Raw genomic sequence first — 21,684 nt, forward strand, 5'->3', positions numbered from 1 at the left:
GTCCACCATATGTCCTCCCTGATGCCATGTGATGCCCTGCTTGGGGTCACCACTGCTTGACCTCCAGTCAAGTCCAGGCCTCCCTCGGCCTGTGACCACCCTGATTTCCTACAGGCAGGTGACGTCTCATTCCACCTGCCAGCACTCAGCACAGAAAGCAAGAGTTGAAATGTCCTGGAGCTGCGGGATGAACTGATGAGCAAGGGGGAGAGGAGGGAAAGAAACATTTCAAAGTCCCCCTCCATGGGACAAGAAATCTTTTTGAGCTCTCCGCCAACTCCTGGGGCAGACACACACACACGTGCAGGAGCATGTGCACATGAGCTCACACACATGCACACACAATCATATCCAAAGGGGTGAGCATTCTTAAAAGGAGAAGATGCTCCACAGACTCTGTTGGAAATGATGCGGTTCCTTTCCCTTCTCATGTGCAGCTCCTTTGAGTGGATGGCAGGGATGATGCCTGATGCTGGGGGTGTGAGGGCAAGACTCATGCGCAACCCTGCCTTAAAAAATGCTTTTCCTTGCCTCCCAGGGTGTACAACTCAACACCAGGGCTGCCAGGACAGACCTTTGCTTGTGGTGAGAGACTGGACCAGACGGCCTCCAAGGTCCCCTCACCATTCCAGGTTTCCATGACCCTCATTACAGCATCTCTCACTGCAGCCCCTGCTCACCCAGCCCCACGTCTGAGCACACATCTACCTGGCTGGCTAGAATGCGGCATCCCTAGATGGAAGGACAGATGGAAGGGCAGATGCTAGGGCAGAGGTCAGCTGTATGTTTCTCCTCTCATTTCTGGCCATGTCCTTTTGACTTGACTTTTCGGTCCTCCCAGACATGACAAGCCGGGGCTGAGGCTGGCTGGCATTTTGGTTTGTCTCTACGAGGCTGTGCTTGAGTGCATTTCTTTCCGTGATGACTGCTAAGAGATGAGGGAGGAAAGTGACTGAAGAGACAGCTGAGATGTTGATGAAATAATTCCCCAGGAGGCCTTGACAGGCCAGTGACAAAGTCATCTGCATAGCAACAGCACCAGGTTCTGCAGGGGGAACAGAGGCGAGGCTGTCTGCTCCAGCCTTCTGGAGATTTCTCAGGAAGGATGGTGGAGATGGAGCCACAGGGACAGCCGCAGGTAGAACCTCCTGGATGCCTGGATGCACTCTGCATTTTGTGTCGACCCTCAGTGGGCGATGACCAGTGGGGATGGAGGCGCCCTCTCTAGACAGAGGATCTGGCAATGGTACACCTATGACTACGGTCGTCATTCATTTGCACTTGGGAGTGTGAATGGAAAACAACAAATTCTGCTCCCAAAGTAGATGAACTCTCCTCTTCTCCCCCTGCCTGTTACACATCTGCCGCTACGAGCCAGATTAGAAGGTTAGGATTTGTCCCCATGGTGGAACAAAACTGCCATTCTTTCTCCTGTCTGCCTTTCCACAGGTAAGGGAGAAGACTTGGCAGGCAGGTCCCTATGGGCACTTGGAAGAGCTCCAAGAAGATTGGAAGGGGACAAAGAGGCCTCTGGCTGCCAACCCAAGTGAGAGACAGCTCACAGAGCACCTCCCAACTCCTTGCCCCCTGCCCCCAATTCCGATCATACGCAGGAGGTGTGGCCTTTCTTCTCACAGTTGCAAAAGGATCGTAGCACTGACTGACCCCTCGGAGATGGAAATTGGGATGGGAGAGCCAGGGGATGTCTTCCCACCAAAGATAATACTGAGCTCACTGCCCCTTCTCTAGGCCAAGGTTCAGACCAATGTGGGGCTCTCAAGAAGTGGAGGGTGAAGTAGCAGCATAGAAACATCCTCTATCCATGTCTCCTTATCCATCGTGGGCCCTGTGGCTGACGCACAGGGTCAGCTGGATCAGAGAGCCCCCTCGGAATCTTCTGGTCAGGTCCCTTGCTGCGGGACTGGCCATCCCGGACTAGCTGAGGGCTGGTGGCTTGGTTCAATTGCGTTGGCCGAGCAACTGAAAAAGAAGGGATCTAGGAAGGAGGGAGAGGCAGAAAGAGGCAGCCAGAGAGAGAGAGAAAGAGAGAGAGAGAGAGACAGCGCTGCTCAGGGGATGCTGCTGACGCCAGTCGGAACTTGCACTTGGTAAAGATGATAATCTAGACTGAGGCACGGCTTGGTGTGTCCCTCCCTCCAGGGGGGCCCTGGAAGGACGGTTCTCAGCTGTCTAAGCTCATGAGGGTTATGACTTGTTCTAGTTTGTAGGCCAGTTTCTGCTTCCCACACTGGTCATCGTGGTCCAGAGGTCCGAGGATCTGTTGAAGGGGCAACAACGGGAAGGTTACCAGTTTGTGCGTATATGCCTGTGTGGTTAGGGTATGCACAGATGGGGGATGTCGTCTGGAGGCGTGGGAAAACTTGCGCATGTGGAGGTTCACACGCCAAGTTGCTGGGTAAACACAGAGATGGAAAGTGTGGGGCACGGGTGCAATGCGTGGGCACCCGTTTGTCCACGAGCACAGATGTCAGCACACGCATCAGCCTGTCTGAATAAATGTGTACATTTCACTGCCCACCTCAGACAACCGACAGTGGGCAGACGATGCTCCAGGTACCTGCAGGTTAAACCTCAGACAAGGTTAACCTGCAGGTTAAACCTTGTCTCTGGGGAATGTGGCTTTGTGGGTATTAAGAAACTCCACCCCCTCCTCCAATAAAGGAAAATCTTAACTCATTTGGCTTCACTTTGTCTGTGGAAAAACAAATACCACCGGAAGCTTAATGTATCTTAGGCTGTATCGGTCATTAACCCCTCACAGAGAATGTCTGCCAAAGCCTCTTCTGAGGTCAGAGGGTGGGTGGAGGGCAGTGACAGAGAGTGTTTGTGGCACAGGAAGAAAAACGTGTTCAAACTGGACTCAGACTCAGGAGATGTGGGACTGAGTAAGGGGTCCACCCATCCCCCACTGGGTGATTTGGGATGGGACATGTAACCTCTCTGAACCCCATCTTTTCTGCCCACTTCCTCATCTGTACAATGTGGGAACTACCATCCCTGCTCTGGGCTGCTCCAGGGGAGCAGACAGTGTCAGGTAACCTACCTGAGCACCCTTCCCACGATGTCTGCTCTGGGAGGGGCACACCACCAACAGGGGTGAGTTTACTGGGGCCAGGGCCCAAGGGGAAGGGGGCAGCTGGGGGAAGGAGAGAAGGAGGGGAGGCTCCCAGAGCTCTGGATTTCCTGGCCCAGTTAATGTATTTTTAACTAGGGAGACTGGAATAGACTTGGCAACTTCTTAGCTGGCCAAGAATCACCAGTTACTGGCACCAACGTTTCATAAAGATGGGCTCTTTTAACAGCAACCGTGGACGAGGGCTCTCGTAGACTAAGGAACTGCTCTTTCCAAGATGAGTCAGTTGCACTCACACATTGGCATACTCTACAATGTCCTTAATTCTGTCATGTGGCCACGGACAGGTACAGACTTTATCCTGAGCCAGCACTAGCCCGCAGGCTGGCATTGGGTCCCTCCCTTAAGGTGCCCACGGCCAGCTTCCCCTTCCGTTCGGCACTATGTGGGACACCGGGCCCTGCACCCTGCTGGGGCTCCTTCCCCAGCCTCTCTTGGTCTCGTGGCTGCTGGGAAGAGGTAGAGAGGCCAGGGCATAGAGAGGGTGGTTATGCTGCTGCTCAGCTGCAGGGAGCCTGGACCTGCACCCACTTGGTCTACGCCTGCACAACCGAGAAAACTCCCATAAGCACCTCTGAGCTGACCAGAAAGAAGGCAGTGAGCTCAGGTGAGGTTTCCAACAGGGAACATGCAAGTGCTCTGTGTGTACTCTGTCTACTCTGTCCTCTCCCATCCCGTCCTGTCCCGTCCCATCCCATCCCATGTGGCTTGCCCATGGGGGAGGGGAATTAATTGCTTATTAAAAAAATTAGATCAAAGAGAGAAATGGAAAAAATGAGAGGAAATAGCAAGGAAGAAATAGGGGGAGAAAAGAGAAAAAGAAAGAAATAGCTACTTGATCTATATATCTGAGATGCACAGAGATGGATGCAGAGTGTATGGAAAGAAACATTTCCACTCCGAGCCTTTGCAGCCCGGCCCCAAGTCCAAGAAAGCAGTTTCCCGGGCAGAGGTGGGAGGGGTCTGAGGGTGGTGCTCTTGGCCCCAGCAGCAAGGCAGGGCTCACCTCCTCGCTGTACTTGCCCACGTAGGAGAAGATCTCCGAGAGTGCACTCATGGTGTTGAACTCGTTCATGTGCATCCTGGACTGCTCGGCCAGGTACGCGTTCATGTCCTGGTCGCTGATGGCTGGCATCTTCCCAATGTCTGAATAATACCTGCCAGGGTGGGGGTGGGGAAGAAAGTGGTTGCAGCTGTGCACATGGAGGAGCGGAGAGAGGGACACCATGAGCACTGTGTCTGGGGCCAGTGGATGCCTGTGTGTGACCCATGGGGACCACAGTGGGCGCGGTCCCGTCTGAGCTGCTGGGTCTGCCCTCTGCCGCTCTAGGTGGAGGAGGCACAGAGGGAAGGGGTGTGGGGAGTGGACCAGACACTGTCAGAGGTTGGACAGGGGTGGGACCAGGAGCAAAGAGGAGGCATTTCCTGCAGAAGCTTTGCTCCCAGCTAGGTCCCGTGGTCTCTTGTGTCCCTCTAACACCCCTTCCCTTGGACGTAAGAGGTCCCCCCGCACAGGCCCCAAAGGCTCTTCCAAGCAGTGGCTCTGTCTTGATGTCTTCCCCTCCCTGGGCTTAACCAGGAAGAGCTGGGGGCTGCTTGGGGAGAGAGGCAGGCAGAAGGCAATCAGTCACTGTCACTTGCAGCTGTGCAGTGCTGTCAACTGGTTAATTAGATGCCAGCATTTACATTTTTAATTTCTGCAATTTGACATTTTATGCTGCAAACCCCGACTATTCTGCCAGAGGGGAGCCATGCAGTTTCCTAATGAGGAACCGAAGGGCCCAAAGGCCACGAAGACAGCCACACCTACCCTCTCCGGGTGTTTCTGGATGGAAGCCACGGAACAGGGACCAAGCACCCGCAAAGGCAGGGGGCGACGGGACAGTGGGGAAGTGCACCTGGCGGCCCTGCAGGACCTGCAACGCTGGGGAAAGCAAGCCTGAAACCTAACCCAGAGGAGGGTGCGGGGACTGTCACCAGGCAGGGACTAGATTGAGGCATCTAGGGCACGAAGTTTTACACTCTCACTGTATAAGTGCAGGTGACAATGACAGGCCCTGGGAGTGCCTCGAATGCAAAGCTTGATCGGGTATGTGTAGGGGCATCTTCAGAGGCTCCGGTACAGGCTCACCCCCAGCCCCCAGCCCCGTGTCCCTACTGCATCCCTCACTGCTCTGACCATGAGTCTGTCAGTGCTGGTCCCCCCAACTATTGCTCCCCATCGGTGCCCAGGAGCGGGGTGACAGGCTGGCCCCGGTGGCACTCCGGTGCTACTCCAGCCGTCATGCTCAAGGGCTGCGATGGAATGACAGTTCAGTTGGCCGCCAGCACGTTCCTGGGCCAGCGAGGGCAGGGTGGCCGCCCTGCTCGGAGCCGCTGCCCCGCTGTGATTGCAGTCCTGTCGTTTTGTTTGGAAAATGAGGAAGGCAGCGGGAGGGAGATGAAATCCGTGCCCTCTGGCAAGGAGGGGCTGGTCGGAGAGATACTCCTGTCCCTCGGGAACCTGCCACACAGACACGCTCGCCAACCGCGTTGTCGAGCTGATTGCATTTTGGCAGGAGGTCTTGGCCCCTGACACGCTGTCAAGATAGGCACAAGGACACGGGCCTGATGAAATGGCTTTTCTCAGAGGAGCCTGGGGACCCGGGAGGGACGGTCCTGCCGTCTCATCTGGACTTCCATCCTGCACAAGCTTCTTTCAGTGTGGGGTCCTCTGTCCCCTGGTCTCGCCTCATCTTCACAAGTCCTTGGGCCTCTGTTCCCTGCCCCATTTCATTCTGGTTCCTTGGTTCCATCCCAGAAGAGCCTGTTCTTCCAGGCCTGCCGCCCACCCCCAAACATGCTCAGGTTCCTCAGGAAACTGAATGAGACTCCAGGTATAAACTTGCAGCCAGAGACCCAATTCATCGCCACTATTTCTGGAATACAATAAATGCCAATGTTCCATTTTATAGCGGAGACCCAGGGATTTCTGTGGTCGCTCTGAACCTGGTCACTCCCGAGGAGATTTGTGTCATTGTCCCCTCACGATTCCATGCCCACTGAGCAGAATATGTTGGTCAGGGAAAGGGTTATGATCTCAGGTTGTATTGGTAAAAAACATGAATGAAGGTCTCCTACTTCTGTCTCACGGCTGAGCCAGACGTGGCTCTGCTAACACGGCCGGGTCCACAGATTCCCCTAGGCAGTTACACTCTGTCATCCTGGGCAGTCAGAGTGATTGACCAGGATGAAAACCCAGGTCCCCCCTGATAGGACATGACTGTCACCAGAAGCTAAGACTCCTTCCCTGTCCATTACCTGACCGTGAACCTTTTGCAGGTAAATGGATAGTTCTGTCAGGCTTTTGGCAAACACTGGGACTCCCTCCCCCTTCTGCCTTTCTGGTCCCTGGGGTATATGAGAGCCCAGGTTACGGACCACATCTCCATGGAGACGGCGGATGCCTGCCCACACTCTGTCCCTTTGCCATGGCTCACTAAAAGCCCGGTCCATTTCTCCAAAGAGAATATTTAGCAAGTGTGTCTGTGTGAGAAAGAGAGGGGTGAGGGTGGCGCAGGATTCAGTAGAGTAGGGAGAGGACAGGGGTTCGGATCTTCGTGTATGACAACTCTTCCTGGCCCCACTTCGCAGAGTCTCCCTAACTGTGAGGTCAGGCCCACGCTGAGCAGCCCGCATGTCTCCTCTGCTGCTCGTGTGTGGAGGCACGGGACTGCACCAGCGCTTGCTGTGGCCACAGACTAGCCCACGAGTGGATCAGCCACATGTCTTCATTTCAGCAAGTTCTAAGTCGCTGCTGGGCACAATGCCCTGGATGAGTGTGGGACTTGAGGACCTTCTGTCCCGTTTTCATCCCAGTCCTGCGGTGCTAAGTGGGCTCATTCTGCCTGCAGGGTTGACCTCTGCCTTGACCTCTCCCTACTTCCCTCCACCCCTTGAACATGATAATGACCCTGCTCTAGCAGCTCTCCACTGAGTGCCGGTTGCTTCCTCCTCAGCCCTTGCTGTGCTGGGCTCCGCCACCGAGAAGCCTTATTGATTGCAAAGAATGCAATTATGCCCTATTAATGAACTTCAAACAACTGTTATTATCAGCTGGCTATGCAGTAAGGAAGGAAAGGTCAGCCTGAGCCCCTGTACTTGAATTTGCTCCTATAGCATTTCTGCTTGCAGGTGAATCCTTCTTCAGAGAGATGGGTGTCCTGGAAGTCCCCAGGATGCCCCTTGAGCTGGCCGGGGCCTGGCAGGCTGGCCAAAGCCGAGCCTACTGAGGAGGTCCAGGCCACAACATTGGCCTTACCCAGCTGTCTTTGCTGCATTTGCTCAGACAGGGTGGCTGTCTGTACCCTGCAGTCCGACATCAGCCCTGGGGGGAGCTGCTTTAAAGGGAAGGGCCCCAGAGAGCTGGATTCTCCACTGTTGACCTGTCTGTGGTGTTTCACACCTGTGGGCTGCTATGGGATGGGCCCCGTGTGTGGCGGTGGGTGTCTCATCCCCACTTTTAGGATGAAGAAGGTGGTCTCCAAGCCCTGGACTCTTAGAGAAGAACGAAGTGTTCTCATCCCTTCAAACACCTCAAGACAAAGAGCAGATGTGAAAAACATTGGAGCCTGAGCCTCTGAGGTCCCCAGACACTTGCCTTCTGGGGCCCTACCCAATATCTCTCCCTTCGGGAGTCATGCCCAGACCTCAGGCCCTGAGTGCCACACCGGGATGGCTCGTAGGGCTGCCCAGTGCCTGTCCGTGTGTCCTGCAGGACGAGCCACAGGGAAGGATCAAGCCTAATCCATCCTGAGCCCCCAGTGCGCCCATGACGGGTACCATACGTGTGTGGCCCAGGGATTAATGAACAAGTTAATGAAATGTCTATACTTCACCTCCAGTATTGCTCCCAGGGTGAGCTGTCACAGCTTTATATTTGGAATAGATGGTTTCCTTAGGAGGCATATTTAAATATTTAAAATTCTTAACCTTTCTCATGCGGTGACACATGTGATTGATGGCATTCATATGTGCGACACGCCCCTCGCCCGATCCCCGGTGGGCCCACTGTGACTCCACTGCACTCGTCCTCCATGGAAAGCCCGTGGCTGCAATCGAGTGAAGCTAATGTGGCCACAGGGACAACCTTGAGGCTCTTCCGATTTAAAGTGAGAGGAAATTACTACCGAACATGAATGTTTTACTGCTATTGGTAATGAAACAGAAATGACAACTGATCGTGGCACACCAGTTCGCAGAACGACACAGCCGCGTGCTGCTCTGTAAGAGTGGTGTAGCTGCGGCCTGCTGCCGGGGAACCGAGGGTCCTTCTCCTCTCTCTAGACGTGGCCACGGGCAGACGCCCTGATCCTTGAATGGAGGCAGCGGAGACTGGGAGTCTGCAGAGGGGCCACCAACCATTCGCACTGTGAGGCATTCGGAGGCAGAAAAGGGATGGAAGAAGGGGACAGAGGCTGGGTAGATGAACTTCTAGGAGTTCCAAATCAGTATCCAGCCTGCTCAGCTAATAGAGTTATGAGGCCTCCTGAATCCATATGCTTTCCACACCTGGGATAGACAGGGCTAGTGGGGGTAAACCTGTCTCTCAGCTGTGATGGGACAGAAGGCCTCTCCAAAAGTGTGTGGGTGCAGTGAGTTACTAAGCTGGAGTCCTGTGCAGGCTGGTTGCATGCTCATGGCAGCCGCACAGTGAATTTGGAGGTGCGTGAGCCCTGGCCACAAAAGGAGGGGGTGTTACCACTGTGCTTCTGAACTGAGGACAGTGGGAGAGCAGACTTGTGGTGGGTCCCGAGAGACTTCCACACTCTGGACTTCCCTTTCCCTTTCAGTGGCCCAGACAAGCTCCAGGGCCAGCCTCCTGGGGCGGGAGAGGAGGACGGATCCATCATCACCAAGCGAGAAGCCCTCTGGGGTTGCTCCCCGGACTCAGTACAGTGGTTTCTCCACCCCTCCATCCTTGCACCCTCAGCCCAGAACGAGAGGAGAAGGGCTTTGGGACCTCAGGCAAGAGGAAAATGACTTTCCTGAGAGTGTCATTGGTTGCTAAGGAACTGGCGGGATAAGAAGTGGAAACCATCAAACCACGCCTAAAAATAACCAAAGGGACTGGGGTTACTCATGACCTGTAGCAGCTGTGTGGCACAAATCTCATTCAGCACCAAGTGAAAGGGAGCCCATTAGCCTGGTGCAGGCATTATCCTGATCTCCAGCTAAGTGGCTGCGTTCCGGGCAGTGTCCTCTATGCAGGTGTTTCATAAATGCTCCAGCCCTTCACACCCCGGCTCCCTGCCTCCCCGCCTCCCCGCCTCCCAGCTTCGCTGCCTGAGGTCCTACCACGGAGACCTTGCATCGGCGCCCGGATAACCAAGAACCCCGATGCTGCCTCTTTCTTTCTCTCTTTGCCAAAGAGCCAGCTGACCACACAGGAGAGCCTCCTCCTGGCACTTCCACTGGCAGAAGAATGAGCCACTGTCTACACAGAGGAAGGTTAGAGCCTTTCTCAGCGACTCAGACACAATCAGATACAACAACAAAAGAGTTAGCTCTGTCTCTCTGACAGCCCAGGCTGCGTGCCCACCACACACAAGATCAGCAATGGGCAGGGAGGCTATCAAAGAACAGAAGGGAGAGGGAAGAAAGAAAAGTCAACCCCTTTAGGAGAACTGTGTGACTGAGGTGACCGGCACCCCAGCCTTCTTAGTCATTTCCTCTGTACGAGAAGGCAATGTACAAGCATACAGATGTCTCTCCGCCAGGAGTGAAATGATACAGTTCATTTTCTCTTTCTTTGGTCGCCAAGTCAGGAACAATTTCTGGTCTCTTTTACTCTTCAAAAAGGCACTGAACCTGAGCTTCCACCCAGGTTTTCTATCTTTAAGCTACTTGGAAAAAAGAGTTGTGCGGGCTGCTCACTGTGAGACAGTGCTCAACAAACCATGCACCCTGGCGTGGGGCCACACGCTCCGGTAGGAAGGGCACCTTCCCTAATTTACACAGAGACACCATAGGGGGTGGCAGAGGCGCGCTGTCTAAAAGTATTGTAAGTAGTAGAAAAGAGGTTTGGGAGTCAGCTGAGTAGGGGATCACTTTGACCTTGGCCACTGAAGTCATCTTGGCTGTTCTGTATGAGTATTTCTTCGCCTTCACGGGCACAAAATGAGGTTATAAGTCCCGACCTCTCATACACTAGGGCTACCACCAGGAATAAATTCATAAAGCATCATCTGTTTGCTTAGCTCGGGTGCTTGGCATACGCAGCTGATGAGGTTCAGGCAAACCAACGATGTTCTTTACCGGGAGGCAGCTTTGTACCGAGATGACCCAGCTCCACAGCCTATGGGTGGCCTCTAGTCTCAGGTGCACTGCATGGGACTGTGATTAGATCAGGGACTGCAAGGCCAAGGGCATCAAGAGCTCACAGTGTGAGAGTCAAGGGACTGGGACAGCAAGAAACTGTTCGGAGCGACAATGCCATCCCCACAGAACCCCGGGAGAACTGCCAGATGGACGGGGCAGATGGGGAGAGGCCGGCAGCCTTTTTCCGGGACAAGATGTTATTCAGTCCCTTGAAGTGTTTTTTATTATTTATTTTTTGGTAGGGATTAGAGCCGGGAACTATATTTCCTTCCCGCGCCTAGTAAGTATTTCGGCCACTAAGATCTGGGCCTTGCAGGCAGGGAAGCAGAGCCTGGTGGCCACGTCCAGCCAAGTTTCCCAGTTCTTGTTCAGCTGACCATACCGGGTGCCTGGGGTGTGAGTGCTGCAATTGCCGAATTAGGCTTTGGGAATGACCGGTCTGTAAGCCCCGCCCACTGTGGAGGAGGAGCCCTGGCCCTGGCACTCACCTCTCCACCCAGTTCTTGTAGCTGGGGATGTCCTTGGCGTAGAGCAGCTTGTTGGAGGGCGAGTCCTTGCCCAGCCGGTGCTCCGACGTGGAGCAGGAGTCCATGAAGGTCTGGGCCACCACGGAGAGGCAGGCGTCCGTGATGCTGTTCTTGTGGATGTCAAACACAAACTGGGGGTTCTTGATCATGTTCACCCAGAACCGCAGTGGCAGACTGTGGAGGGAAGAGGCAGACAGTCAGGAGAGATGGGGGGCGGGCTGTAAGTTGGCCTGGAGAGCTCTCTGGAGAAAGAGAAGAAACTGGGCACCACCAGTTCTTAAAGGCCCTGTCTATGCCGCCAATTAACCTTCCAGGAAACTGAGGATCACCAAGCCCGAATAGCTGGTCCAGAGATCAATGCGCACGGGCACTGGAGGGGGCGTGGCGCCAGCTGGGACTCGGTCTCCCCTCCGAGCACAGGCTCTGCGGTCAGAGGAGCTATAACGGGTGCTGTGAAGTGGAATTTCTGACTCTCTGACCCACTGCCTGCCTCCTATGCCAGATACAAGGCATCTCCACTTGGCAAATCTTAAAGAATGGCCTTGGGTCATATTCTCTGCATCCACTGTAGGGCTCGGAAGAAGACATCACACCCCTCTCCCTGCTTGGGCACATCAGCTTATTCCCAGAGTGGAGGCAGTAGAGTGGAGAGGTTTAGGAGGAGCTGACTTGGCATCGCCAAGCTGGCTGGCTTAGAAAACCCAGCTTCACGGCCCCGCGTCTGCTCTACTGTGCCCTTTCCCTACCCTCTCTCTGTCTTACAGTTGGCACCTACTGTCTACCAGGAACTGTGCCAGCAACCGGGGGTACAGTGTGAAGACAGATCCTCTGCCCTCAAGAAGCCTGCCTCCGGTCGGTTCTGGGGAAGTCAGGCTCAGAGTCAAGTAGGAACTCTGAGAACTGTCCACCTAGAACCGAAGGACGTGCGGGTCCGCCGTGGGACTTGGGGAGGTGTCATCAAGTCTACCCAGAGGGAAGTGTCCCCAGAGTCCTCACAGGGGGAATGGCACTTGACAGTTTGAGCCTTAAAGGTGCACAGCTGCTCCTTAGCTGGATGAAGCTTGGAAGAAGGTGTGGGGGGAGGAAGGTGCTGCTGGTAGGGGGCTCAGCTAAACAGACAAAGAGCAGCGACACCGTGCATGGTGGTCTGGTAATTATCAGTCCTTTCTGTTGCTAGGAGGGGTCCCCGGGCGTTGGGAGAAACCTGCCCACCTGCACTCTGGGCTGTCCTCTGCTGGCTCTCTGATTCTGTGGCTTCCACCTGGCCACCAAGATGCAGGTGAGGAAGCCAGGTATTCCCAAGCGAGGGATCTTTATTTCCTTCCCTCTGCCCCCACCTCCTCTCCTCCTGCCACCTCCCTGTTGTTTTATTGTTGTTTTGGTTGCTGTTCTCTCTGTTGGTAGTTGTTACAATGTTCCTGTGGGTTTGGCTTGCCTCTCAGAACTTAAACTCTTTGAATTACATCATTTCAATACAGTGGGCACAATGTTTCTACAGGTGTGGTATCTCCCAGCAGTCAGTATTTGCGTACGTGCAGCAAATGCTATAAATAAGTCAGACCTCACCCTTGAAATGGCCAATCCATCCAGGAGTATTTAAATTCCTACAGAGTGGGCATCGCGGGACGTGGGCAGGCAGCACTGAGTCTGACACTGTTACGTGGCACCTGTTTCATCCCGGGAAATTCAGATAGGAAATACAAGGGGAGTCGTGACACAGGGGAGAAAGTCAGGTTCACAGCAGCTGCCCGGGGAGACTGTGGCAGCTGGGCTCGGAGCCCTGGATGAAAGCCTCTCAGCTGTCCAGCCAGAAGAGCCTCCCGTCCACGTCTTCCTGATTCCAGAAGTCCCACCGGAGGAGGGACCCTGACAGTCCATCTTTGCTGCATGGTGGTCTCCCCCCAACACTCCTTCTCCTCGAGCCAGTTGTGCTGACAGGCAAATGAAATCGGTAAGCCAGGGCACCACACAGTGTCTCCTGCCTAATGAAATATTAGCATATTATTAACATTAGCGGTGGCACTAATCTCTGGTTGATTGCAGCCACTCAGGCTAAATGAGCAGGAGGTTTATTTAAAAGAGAGCAGGTAGGAGAATGTGGAGGAAGGTGGCGGGGAGAGGGTGAGTTACAACTTTGGCCAGGAATAAAGAGACAATCTCTTTCCAATCAGAGTCAATATGCAGATCTCATCACTCCCGGGCTCGCTGCTTCTTGCCAGGGCAGCAATAATGAGCGCGGAGGAGGGGGCAGTGTTCTTTGGTGAAAGACCCCGAGCCTGGGACTGCTGTCCACTGCCCGGCTTTCCTTCACTGGGACTGAAGTTCTCTAGGAACTGAGGACCCGAGTACTCAGAAGAACTGGCTCAGAGGGAGGCTGTGGCCCCACCCCGAGGACATTGTGACGTCCTGTGGTGGCCCTACCCCAGCAGGAAGCATGAGCTGAAACACACAGTTCAGACACTATTTCAGGTGATCTACCTATAACGTGCTACAAGGGCATGTAAGGATGTTTTGAAAACACCAGCTCTCCCCAGCCGGACCAAGAGATGTCTGCAGACCACGGACATTCACAGAGGTTGATAAGTAGGAAAACTCACTGGTAGAGGGGAGCGAATTTGGTAGGTGGGGATGTGCCGCTTGGAATAGCTAAGTGCAACCTTAGCTAGCGGCAGGCAGGTGGGTTTCTTGTGAGGCCCTGGGATGGTTGTAGGTGTCCCTGGCTGGGCCCTAGTGCCACACCAGGCTATGAACTTGGCCGACCTCCCTGACTTGCCTCCTGCTCTTCCTTCACTCACCAGTTGCTTTTCCAGGTGTGACGGACATGCGGGTCATGAATGCCATGCTTATCGGCCTGCTCGTCCAGAAAGTCAAACATGTACTTGATGGCCAAGGGCAAGGCAGAGCCGCGGTGCGCCGTGCTGAAGATGGTCTCGAAGAGGTCGTCCACGAACTTCTGCAGGGTGCCCTGCAGAGGCAGCACAAGTTCATACATAGCTCCCGCAGGGAGCTTTCAGGATGATGGTTTTACAGCCTGCCGCGCAGACGGGATGGGAGGGCAGCATGGAGCCGGGCCAGCTTGGGTAAAGTCGGGTAGGGCGTGTATTCCATCTCCCCCACCCCCTTCATCTGTCTCTAACAGCTTTAAATTTCCTCTGCACGTGGGAAAGAGACACACCACTGATGACTGGACCTCAGCAAGCCTTCCTCTGCCAACGACACGGATGGGTTTAACACCCTTTGGCGGTGTTATTTTAGCACGTTTCAGAAATGCTAATGAACAACTCGCTCGGTCAGAACAGACAAACACAATCTGCTGGTTTTGTTTGGGCACTACGCACTCCGGCTAATGAACAGTTACCCATTGGGCTGTGCAGAGAGCAGAGCCCGGGCCAGCCTCAGGAGCGAAGGCCTAACTTACAGCAGGCACAGAATGTCCCCAGAGCCGGGATGAGAAATGGTGCCTGGAAAGCCACTGCTGGGGCCCCGTTCACATCACTGGAGAGTGTGTATGTAATGCCCAGAGAGAGAAGGAGGCGTTCTTTCAGAAGGGTGGCAGAAGAACGCGAACAGATGCGGCTAGCGTCTCTGTGCTTGAGAAAGGGCGCAGGGAAGGAAAGAACACTTTGGACCACACAGCAGCACTGCCGTGCAGCTGGGTTTGTCTGGAGCGCGGCGATGGGAAGGACTCTAAGGTTCTGTGCTGGGAAGGAGCCTTGCCTGCTGAGCGGGGCCCACCACACGTGGATAACAGAGGGGCACACACGCTGGGTCTTGGTGGCTGGGGCATCTCGGGGGTGGGGTGGTCCCTTCCTGTACCCACACGGGCCCCGCCCCCGTCTGAAGTCGATACCTTAGTGGCCAGTAGTCGTGTCAGATAGATTTCAGACACCATCTTGCTCCCCCGGTCACCCTCCTTCTGGTCCCCGTGCTCGTGGTTCTTCACCAGGTGCCACATCTTGACCCCACTCTCCAGGTCGGGGGTGATCATGGGCGTGCGTGAGCGGAGGCTGTCAGGACTGCCCGTGTACCGGATCATGTTTTCTGCCAACGCAATGGGCCACATGTGTGAGGCCTCTCGGCTTCCTTCCCCACAACACACCCCACTCCAGCTGAGGCCAGCTTCTGTCAGGTCCTTCCTGAGATTTTCTGCCACCGTCACCTTGGCTTGGGTCACTCCATTCTGGGGAACTTACGTGACATTCCTGCCACCTCCGGGAAACTGGCTACTTCACCCACACCACTTCCCCACCTCCCCCCCTTGCTTCTCGCCAGCCCTTAATTATTCAATTTGTGAAAATATAAGCTTGTCCTCTTTTACACTTTTCCTTGTAAGAGTTCTCAAGTCACGTCTCAGGATGTGTTCCGTGTAGCCAATTAAGTACAAACGTAAGAGCAGGTAGCCTGTCTCCCTTAATGACTGTGGACCGGCCGAGTAATTGTCTTGTCAACTGCTCCCTTTCACCCTCCGCTCTGGCCTGGGCCAGTTCTTCCCCCGTATTTGCTGAGATGTGAAGTCTGGTGAAATGAGTGGTGAGCAGAAAAAAAGATGAGTCCTACTGTGTGTGGGTGCTGCTCTGTTTTCTTCTGTTGATTTCCCAGAATAAGCCTGTGACTTTGGTAGTTTTTTTTTCAAACCCTGTTTTGCTGGTAAGAAAAGCAGGTCTCACAGTGGCCAGGCAGCTGGCCCCATGGCACACACATGGTGGCAGAATGGGGCAGCACCTGGGCTTCCGGCCCACATCCAGTGCCCTCCCCCCACCCCACAGAGCCAGGGGCCTGGGGCCTGTACCTTCCCTTAAATGCTTCATAACAGGGTCACCTTTACATGTTGGGTAGCCTCTGTGCATCTGAGTTATAATTTGCTAATCTGCCTAATAGAGGGAAATAATTATTTAATGCACTGGGTTGTTAGGAACTTGACGCACGATAATGAATATCAGTAAGTGAAAGCATCTTCTCGTCTGTAAGATGCTCACACAGGTTAGAGTTTCTGCCTGTTCTGGGGGTCGGGGTATAGGTTCTACTCCTTCATCAGAGTTCCTGCCCAGAACCAGGGGTCTCCTCCCCAGCCTGGCTCTCCTCTCCTGCAGCCAGCCTGCCTGACTCACCCCCCACCTCCCTGCCCCCGGGGGTCCAGCTGCCCCGACAGCAGCTGCTCAGGGCGTCCTCCCCTCCCCAGGACAGCTCTGTGAACTCACCGTATTTACTTGCCGAGGTCCTGGACACAGTGGAGTTGTTCACTGCGTTATAGGCTGTCACCTGCTTGGACACTAAAGCTACCACAGAGCCATCTGGCACCTACAGGGGAAAAGTTTGTTAGGGGCTGGGCACAGAAGCTCTGCCACCCCAGCAAGTGCGGCCAAACCAGGGTTAACTTGGTCTTCAGGGGCTGTCAGTGCCTCTGCAGAGAACTAGGGGACTTGGGAGTCTGTTGGCCCGCCTCCAAGTGCAACAAGACAGATCCGGATACGGCAGTTTTCTGTGTTGTGACTTACTCTTGGAGAGACCCTGGTAAGGGCTCCTCCCTTGCATCCTCTCTCCCGATGCTTACTCAAGAGCACCCAGCCTTAAACTCCAGGGACCGTCCAAGAAAGGGCCCAGCCACCTACAACACTCAGGCTTGCTAATGGATCCCACACAGGGAACCGGGAGCCTGTTTCTCTTGGGGACTCTGCCCATGCCCTGCAGGAAGCATGCCGGTCAGCACCCTATCTAAAAGGAGGCCAGGGTGTCCGGGCTAGAGGACATCAGTCTTCTCCAGGTCACTAAGGGAACATGAGGTGCCGGTGAAGAAGTGGAGCTTAGGGCGTGGTGACTAGTATGGGCGGGGGAGACCCTGCTATTCCAGGACTGAGACTGCTGGGGCACTGGCCACCCTGCTAGCCCGCCCCTCCTCCTTTCCAGTCTTCGCACCTGGTAATGGGCCAGGGTGTTCAGTCGCTTCCAGTCGTTCTCGATCTTGGTGGTGATGTCTTCATCCTGCAGGATCATCCTCGCCCCGCTTCCTTGTCGCCACTCTGTGGAAAGAGCAGTGGCAGCTCAGAGAGGCCCTCGGGCCCCTCCCGTGGGGATGCTGAGGACCCCTGTGCAGGCACCCACACAGCCCATCTCAGGGTCATCCATGGACAGACTGGTGCTGGCAGGTACTCCCTGAGGAGGGGGCGCAGGGGCTGTCAGTGGAGAGGGGTCCTGAGCTCCAGTTCTGGTTTTCCTCCCAACAAACCATGTGAAGGAACAGGAACAACATCACCTGTCCTTCCCTGCCCACCTGTTCCCTGTGAGAGACCACTCACTCACCACTTCTGCAGGAAGTAGATACTTAGTAAATATTGGCTGAATGAATGAGGCAGGTGGAAGCTCATAAGAAAGCACTAAGCAAATGCAAGGTGGCACCATCATGCCACACGCTGGTTCCCTTGATGGCAAGGTCTTGGAGCTAATGAGACCGAGGTAGCAGGTCCGGCCACTGTGCACCCTGTACCCATTTCAGGGGTGTGTCCTGCCCTCAAAAGCCAGCAGGTGGGTCACCCTTGGCAGGGAGGCTGGGCAAAAGTGCATGGAGAGATCAGCAGAACCTATTCTCAAGCCAGGAACAGCCTCACCCCACAGAGCTGATGCGAATAACAGCATCTTGGGGATCTATCCAACACCTAATTAGCTGATGCTGTAGGTAGATACTCATACCCCCACTCTCTCCTCATGGGCCCAGACACCTACAACACACAGGCTGGCTGATGGATCCCACATGGGGAAACCGGAGACTGCTTCTCATCAACCAAATCCCATCGGCACACATGGCACAAAATCACATGGAGCTGGAGAAGTGCATGTTCCAGTCTTGAAAAGTACATGCATGGAGACCCGGTGCGTGCCAGACACACCAGCTCTTGTGCGTGTGCGTATACACCCCCCCCCCCAACACGCACACACGCTCACACCAAAAAGGAAAACAGCCTTTTTAAAATCAAATGCAACACATGTTCCAGTGAGGAAGCCAGTTTTCAGGTTTCCAGGCAGCCACGACTGCCCTCCACGCCTCACAGATGCCGATACTTATGAAACATGCAGAGCACTGGGATTTGCAGACCGCAGTTAGCGGCTGGAACGAGTTACCCAGAGTCCTTGCCTGACCCCGCCATGGGTTTTTCCTATGGCCACAGAGACACACTGCAGATTCCTTCTCTTCGTTCGCCTCCGGTCAAGGCTGAGTGGTGGGTCCGTGACCAGAGCGCACCGACTCCTTCCTGCCTCGTGCACTTGGCATGGCCAGTGCTACCGATGGAAAAGTGGGCCCATGGACGGGGCCACCTGCCCTTCGATGTAGCGGAGATGTGTCTAACACCCAAGCCCCTGCCTCCAGGTCCAGGGCTCGCCTGCTGTCTGGTTTAGAGCCTCATGTGCCATCCAGTTGTCCCAGGAATGTTTTCATTATGTTTCCATAAGGGTGTCACGCTGTTCACCGAAGCAGAAGAGCCGTGATAGGCCTTGGGGGGTCACCCATCACGTACTGCTGCTGATGGCATGCTGGAACTGATCACTGTGGCTAGGGCCCCAGGCAGGTAGGGTAGGGGGCAAAACGGAAGCCCCTGGCCACTAGTGTTTTGTTTGTTGCTGTTGTTTGGTTTGTTGTCAGTTTTAAAATCTTATGTAGCTATGTATGGATGTATGGATGCACATCTTTTTGAGTGGCTGGGGCAAAAGAAGAGGAACGTCTCCCAGCTGGTTGGGAAGCTGATAGGCAGTTCATTCAGATGCCGGGGAAGCCGAGTCTGGCCTGAGGAACGCAGCGGTGCTATGCTTTATCCTAGCCGATGACAAAGCCTCTTGGGTCTGCCATGGTTGCCTGGTGCACCTGGGCCATTCAGTCAGAGGCTGCATGGGGGTGGGGAGATGGAGAGGGGACACAGATGGCAGTGTTCTGCATTCCCCACACGGGGCCTGGAGGAGAAGCAGGGGCTGAGCCCTGGACACTAGGTTCCCCTGGCTGGACCTGTGGGGGAAAGAAGTCTCCTCTGCTGAAGTGGCTGTGGCTTTGCCTAGATTGGATGAGGAAGGTGCCAGCTGAGGACCGGCGTCCTGGTTTAGCAGTGGTGCCAGCACCCTTGCTGGTGGAGTCGTGTATCTCAGTGGGATCTGAACAAGCCACATGGCCTGACGGACTGAACGATGACAGCAGATTCTGGAGCCCAGCGCAGGACTTCCCTCCTGCTCACAGTCCTGAGTTGTGCAGTGCGCAGCCTGAGCGGCTGTACCCAGCAGCCCTGGCTCTGAGTCGTGTCCAGCAATTATGGATGAACATGGAAGTCAGTCTGCCCCTGTGCCCCCAGCTGAAGAAAGTAGGGCAGAGTATGGCCATGTGTGCCCCGAGGCAGCGAAGGAGTGATGGCTTGTCATTGGAATACAGCTAGGTGCCTACCAGCGGGGCTAGGTGCCTACCAGCGGACCTAGCCCAGCACCTGGGGCAGAGTAAGTATAGGATGAGCACTTATTAAAGGAACAATGGCTAAGTGGGTGAATGAATGAATGAATGGATGAATGATGGGGAAGAGTGAGTAAGCGGGTGTGTGATGTGGCCCCTTCTCCAAGTTGGAAAACAGCAAGTCTGACCTATGAGTTGGTAGACAGACAGGGGGCTCAGTCAGAGGTGAATGGTGAGCTATTCTGTCAGCTACTTGGGACACAGGGTGATCTGAACTCCTTGGAAACACAACCAGGCATGCCCATGGCCAGAAATAAAAGCTCCCTTAAATTATTGTTACTCCTCCTTCCAATTTTACGCCTGGGAAATTAAAGAAACAGGTTGGGAAGACAGAGCTCGAGGTCACCGTCCCCAGCCATGGCTCATTCTGCTAAGCAGCTGAGTTCTCTCCTGAGGGCACTAGCTGGGCTTCTCCTCAGTGTAGGGCCCTGGACGAGGTCTTTGGGACACAAAGACAGACAACCAGAGGACCGGACTCTGGGTGTCCTCAGCAGGCAAGGAAGATGTGGACAGAGCTCGGGGTACTGCAGCAAAGCCAGGCCCGCCACATCTGTGCACCAGCCCGGCGTCCTGAGTGTGGGGGGAGGGAGAGTGAAGGCTGCACTGGAACCCAGAGCTGCAGCTACGCCGTGATGCTGGCAGGTGGCTGTGTCCACTGGGCTCTATACTTGGAGCTCCAGGAACCCACGGGTGCCACTGGCAGCATAGCTCGGGCCATAGCACGTCCCCTTCCACACACATAGGCTGTGCTGGTGGGGTGGTCACAGGCTTTCCTCTCTGGCTGAGGCTTGTGGGCAGTGACGATAGGCCCCGGGCAGCAGGGCGGTCAAGGGCAGGTGGGAAGTGTTCTCTTCACCCAGGCCAGCGCTTGGTCACAGGTGCGGGGGCTGTGAGGAGACACGTCCTGGCATCCCGGTGTCCCAGTCCTGCAGTCCCTCCAACCCAGCCCTGGTTCTGATGCGGTAGCAGCGGGCAGCAGGGAGGCAGCAACTCTTGTCTTTGGGCATTATCCCAAAGTGAGGAATGTTGTCCCAAATACCAACATGAGCATGGTGAGCTGGACTCAAGCAGGGGAATGGGTGGCCTTGCTTTTAGCTCTCTTGAGTCTGCTATTTTTGTGATCCTTTATACTGAAATAGCCAATAAGTAAAAAGTGAAATCCTCAGTGCCAGCCTGACACGGGTCCCGGTGAATGAGGGCCCAGAGGGATGGGAGCCTGGGGTTGGCAGCTGCACCTGCAGAGCCTGCAGGAAAGAAGCAAGGCCACGTGAAGCCGACTGGCTGACCGGAACGCAGGTGGGAATGGCGTGCCACAGGAGGGCAGGTGGTTCTCCAGCACTAACTAACTTAAGTGGACTAACGTAAACTTTGTGCCTAAAACTCACTCTTCTCTGCCCAGGGTCCTGTTTTACCTGCTGGTCAGAACACACTTCGCTTCCATGTTTATCCACTTTCCTTCCGCCCCTGGCCAGCCATGGCCTCTATGTCCCCAGACTCCTTAGGGAATATCTCAGGAAAACCAAAGCAGCAGAGTGGGCTGGGCCTTCTGGAGCATTCAGCACTGGAGCTCCATGAGTCAAGGTGGGACCAGGAAAGGCCCAAGTCCAAGGCCAAAGCACCTGGCTCCTCCCTGCCCCAGTAGCAGTCCATCCCCTGGACCGCACGGCTGGTTTCCTGGAATCTCATTCCTACCCAGCAGGAAAGGACCCCCCAGTGCAGGTTGGGCCAGCTGAGGGTGAGGCGGGCCTGCCACCTTCAGATCAAGGACAGCAGCCTGGTGACCTTAGCAGTGCACGAGGCCGGCGAGCTCAGCCTCCGGAGGCCCGGCGCATTGGGCGATGTGCACTGTTGCTTATTCACATGGGCTTTGTTTTCACAGCAGTTATGAAAATCAGGAGCACCCAGGTCTTCCAATCCTGCATTCTCCTCCCAAGCATGTTCTCCACCAGATAGGCTCCTTCAGGCTTGCGTATGAAAACAGTACTAAAAATATCTCCCTTTTCTGTCCACACTTTGCTATATATGCGATGACCCCATTAGAACAGCCCAGGAAAATGTGACAGCGTGGCCAATAGCCACTGTCCTCCGGGAGAATGCCCAGCCTCCAGGACAGCTTTGCCGGCCTTGGGCACAGTGAGAGACTGGAAAACACCTCAAGGTACCAA

General features: G+C 54.9%; 1 protein-coding gene across 2 annotated transcripts in view; it reads right to left on the reverse strand.

The window, feature by feature from the left end:
* Window positions 1-271: 271 nt before the first annotated feature.
* The window catches only part of PLXNA4 (plexin A4), a 401,976-nt gene continuing 380,563 nt past the window's right edge, over window positions 272-21,684 (reverse strand). The window contains exons 26-32 of one of the 2 annotated variants that reach the window (XM_053926493.2): window positions 16,954-17,057; window positions 16,239-16,338; window positions 14,891-15,081; window positions 13,836-14,005; window positions 11,002-11,214; window positions 4,161-4,311; window positions 272-1,996 (exon numbers count right to left, since the gene is read on the reverse strand). In XM_053926493.2, coding sequence (XP_053782468.1) covers window positions 1,817-1,996; window positions 4,161-4,311; window positions 11,002-11,214; window positions 13,836-14,005; window positions 14,891-15,081; window positions 16,239-16,338; window positions 16,954-17,057 — 1,109 coding nt within the window. In that variant the 3' untranslated portion in view covers window positions 272-1,816. Of the gene's footprint in view, window positions 2,279-4,160; window positions 4,312-11,001; window positions 11,215-13,835; window positions 14,006-14,890; window positions 15,082-16,238; window positions 16,339-16,953; window positions 17,058-21,684 lie in introns of both variants that reach the window. The other variant, XM_024555117.4, reaches the window with a different exon arrangement.

This window comes from Desmodus rotundus, chromosome 6, assembly GCF_022682495.2.
Source record: "Desmodus rotundus isolate HL8 chromosome 6, HLdesRot8A.1, whole genome shotgun sequence".
NCBI classification, from domain to species: Eukaryota; Metazoa; Chordata; class Mammalia; order Chiroptera; family Phyllostomidae; genus Desmodus; species Desmodus rotundus.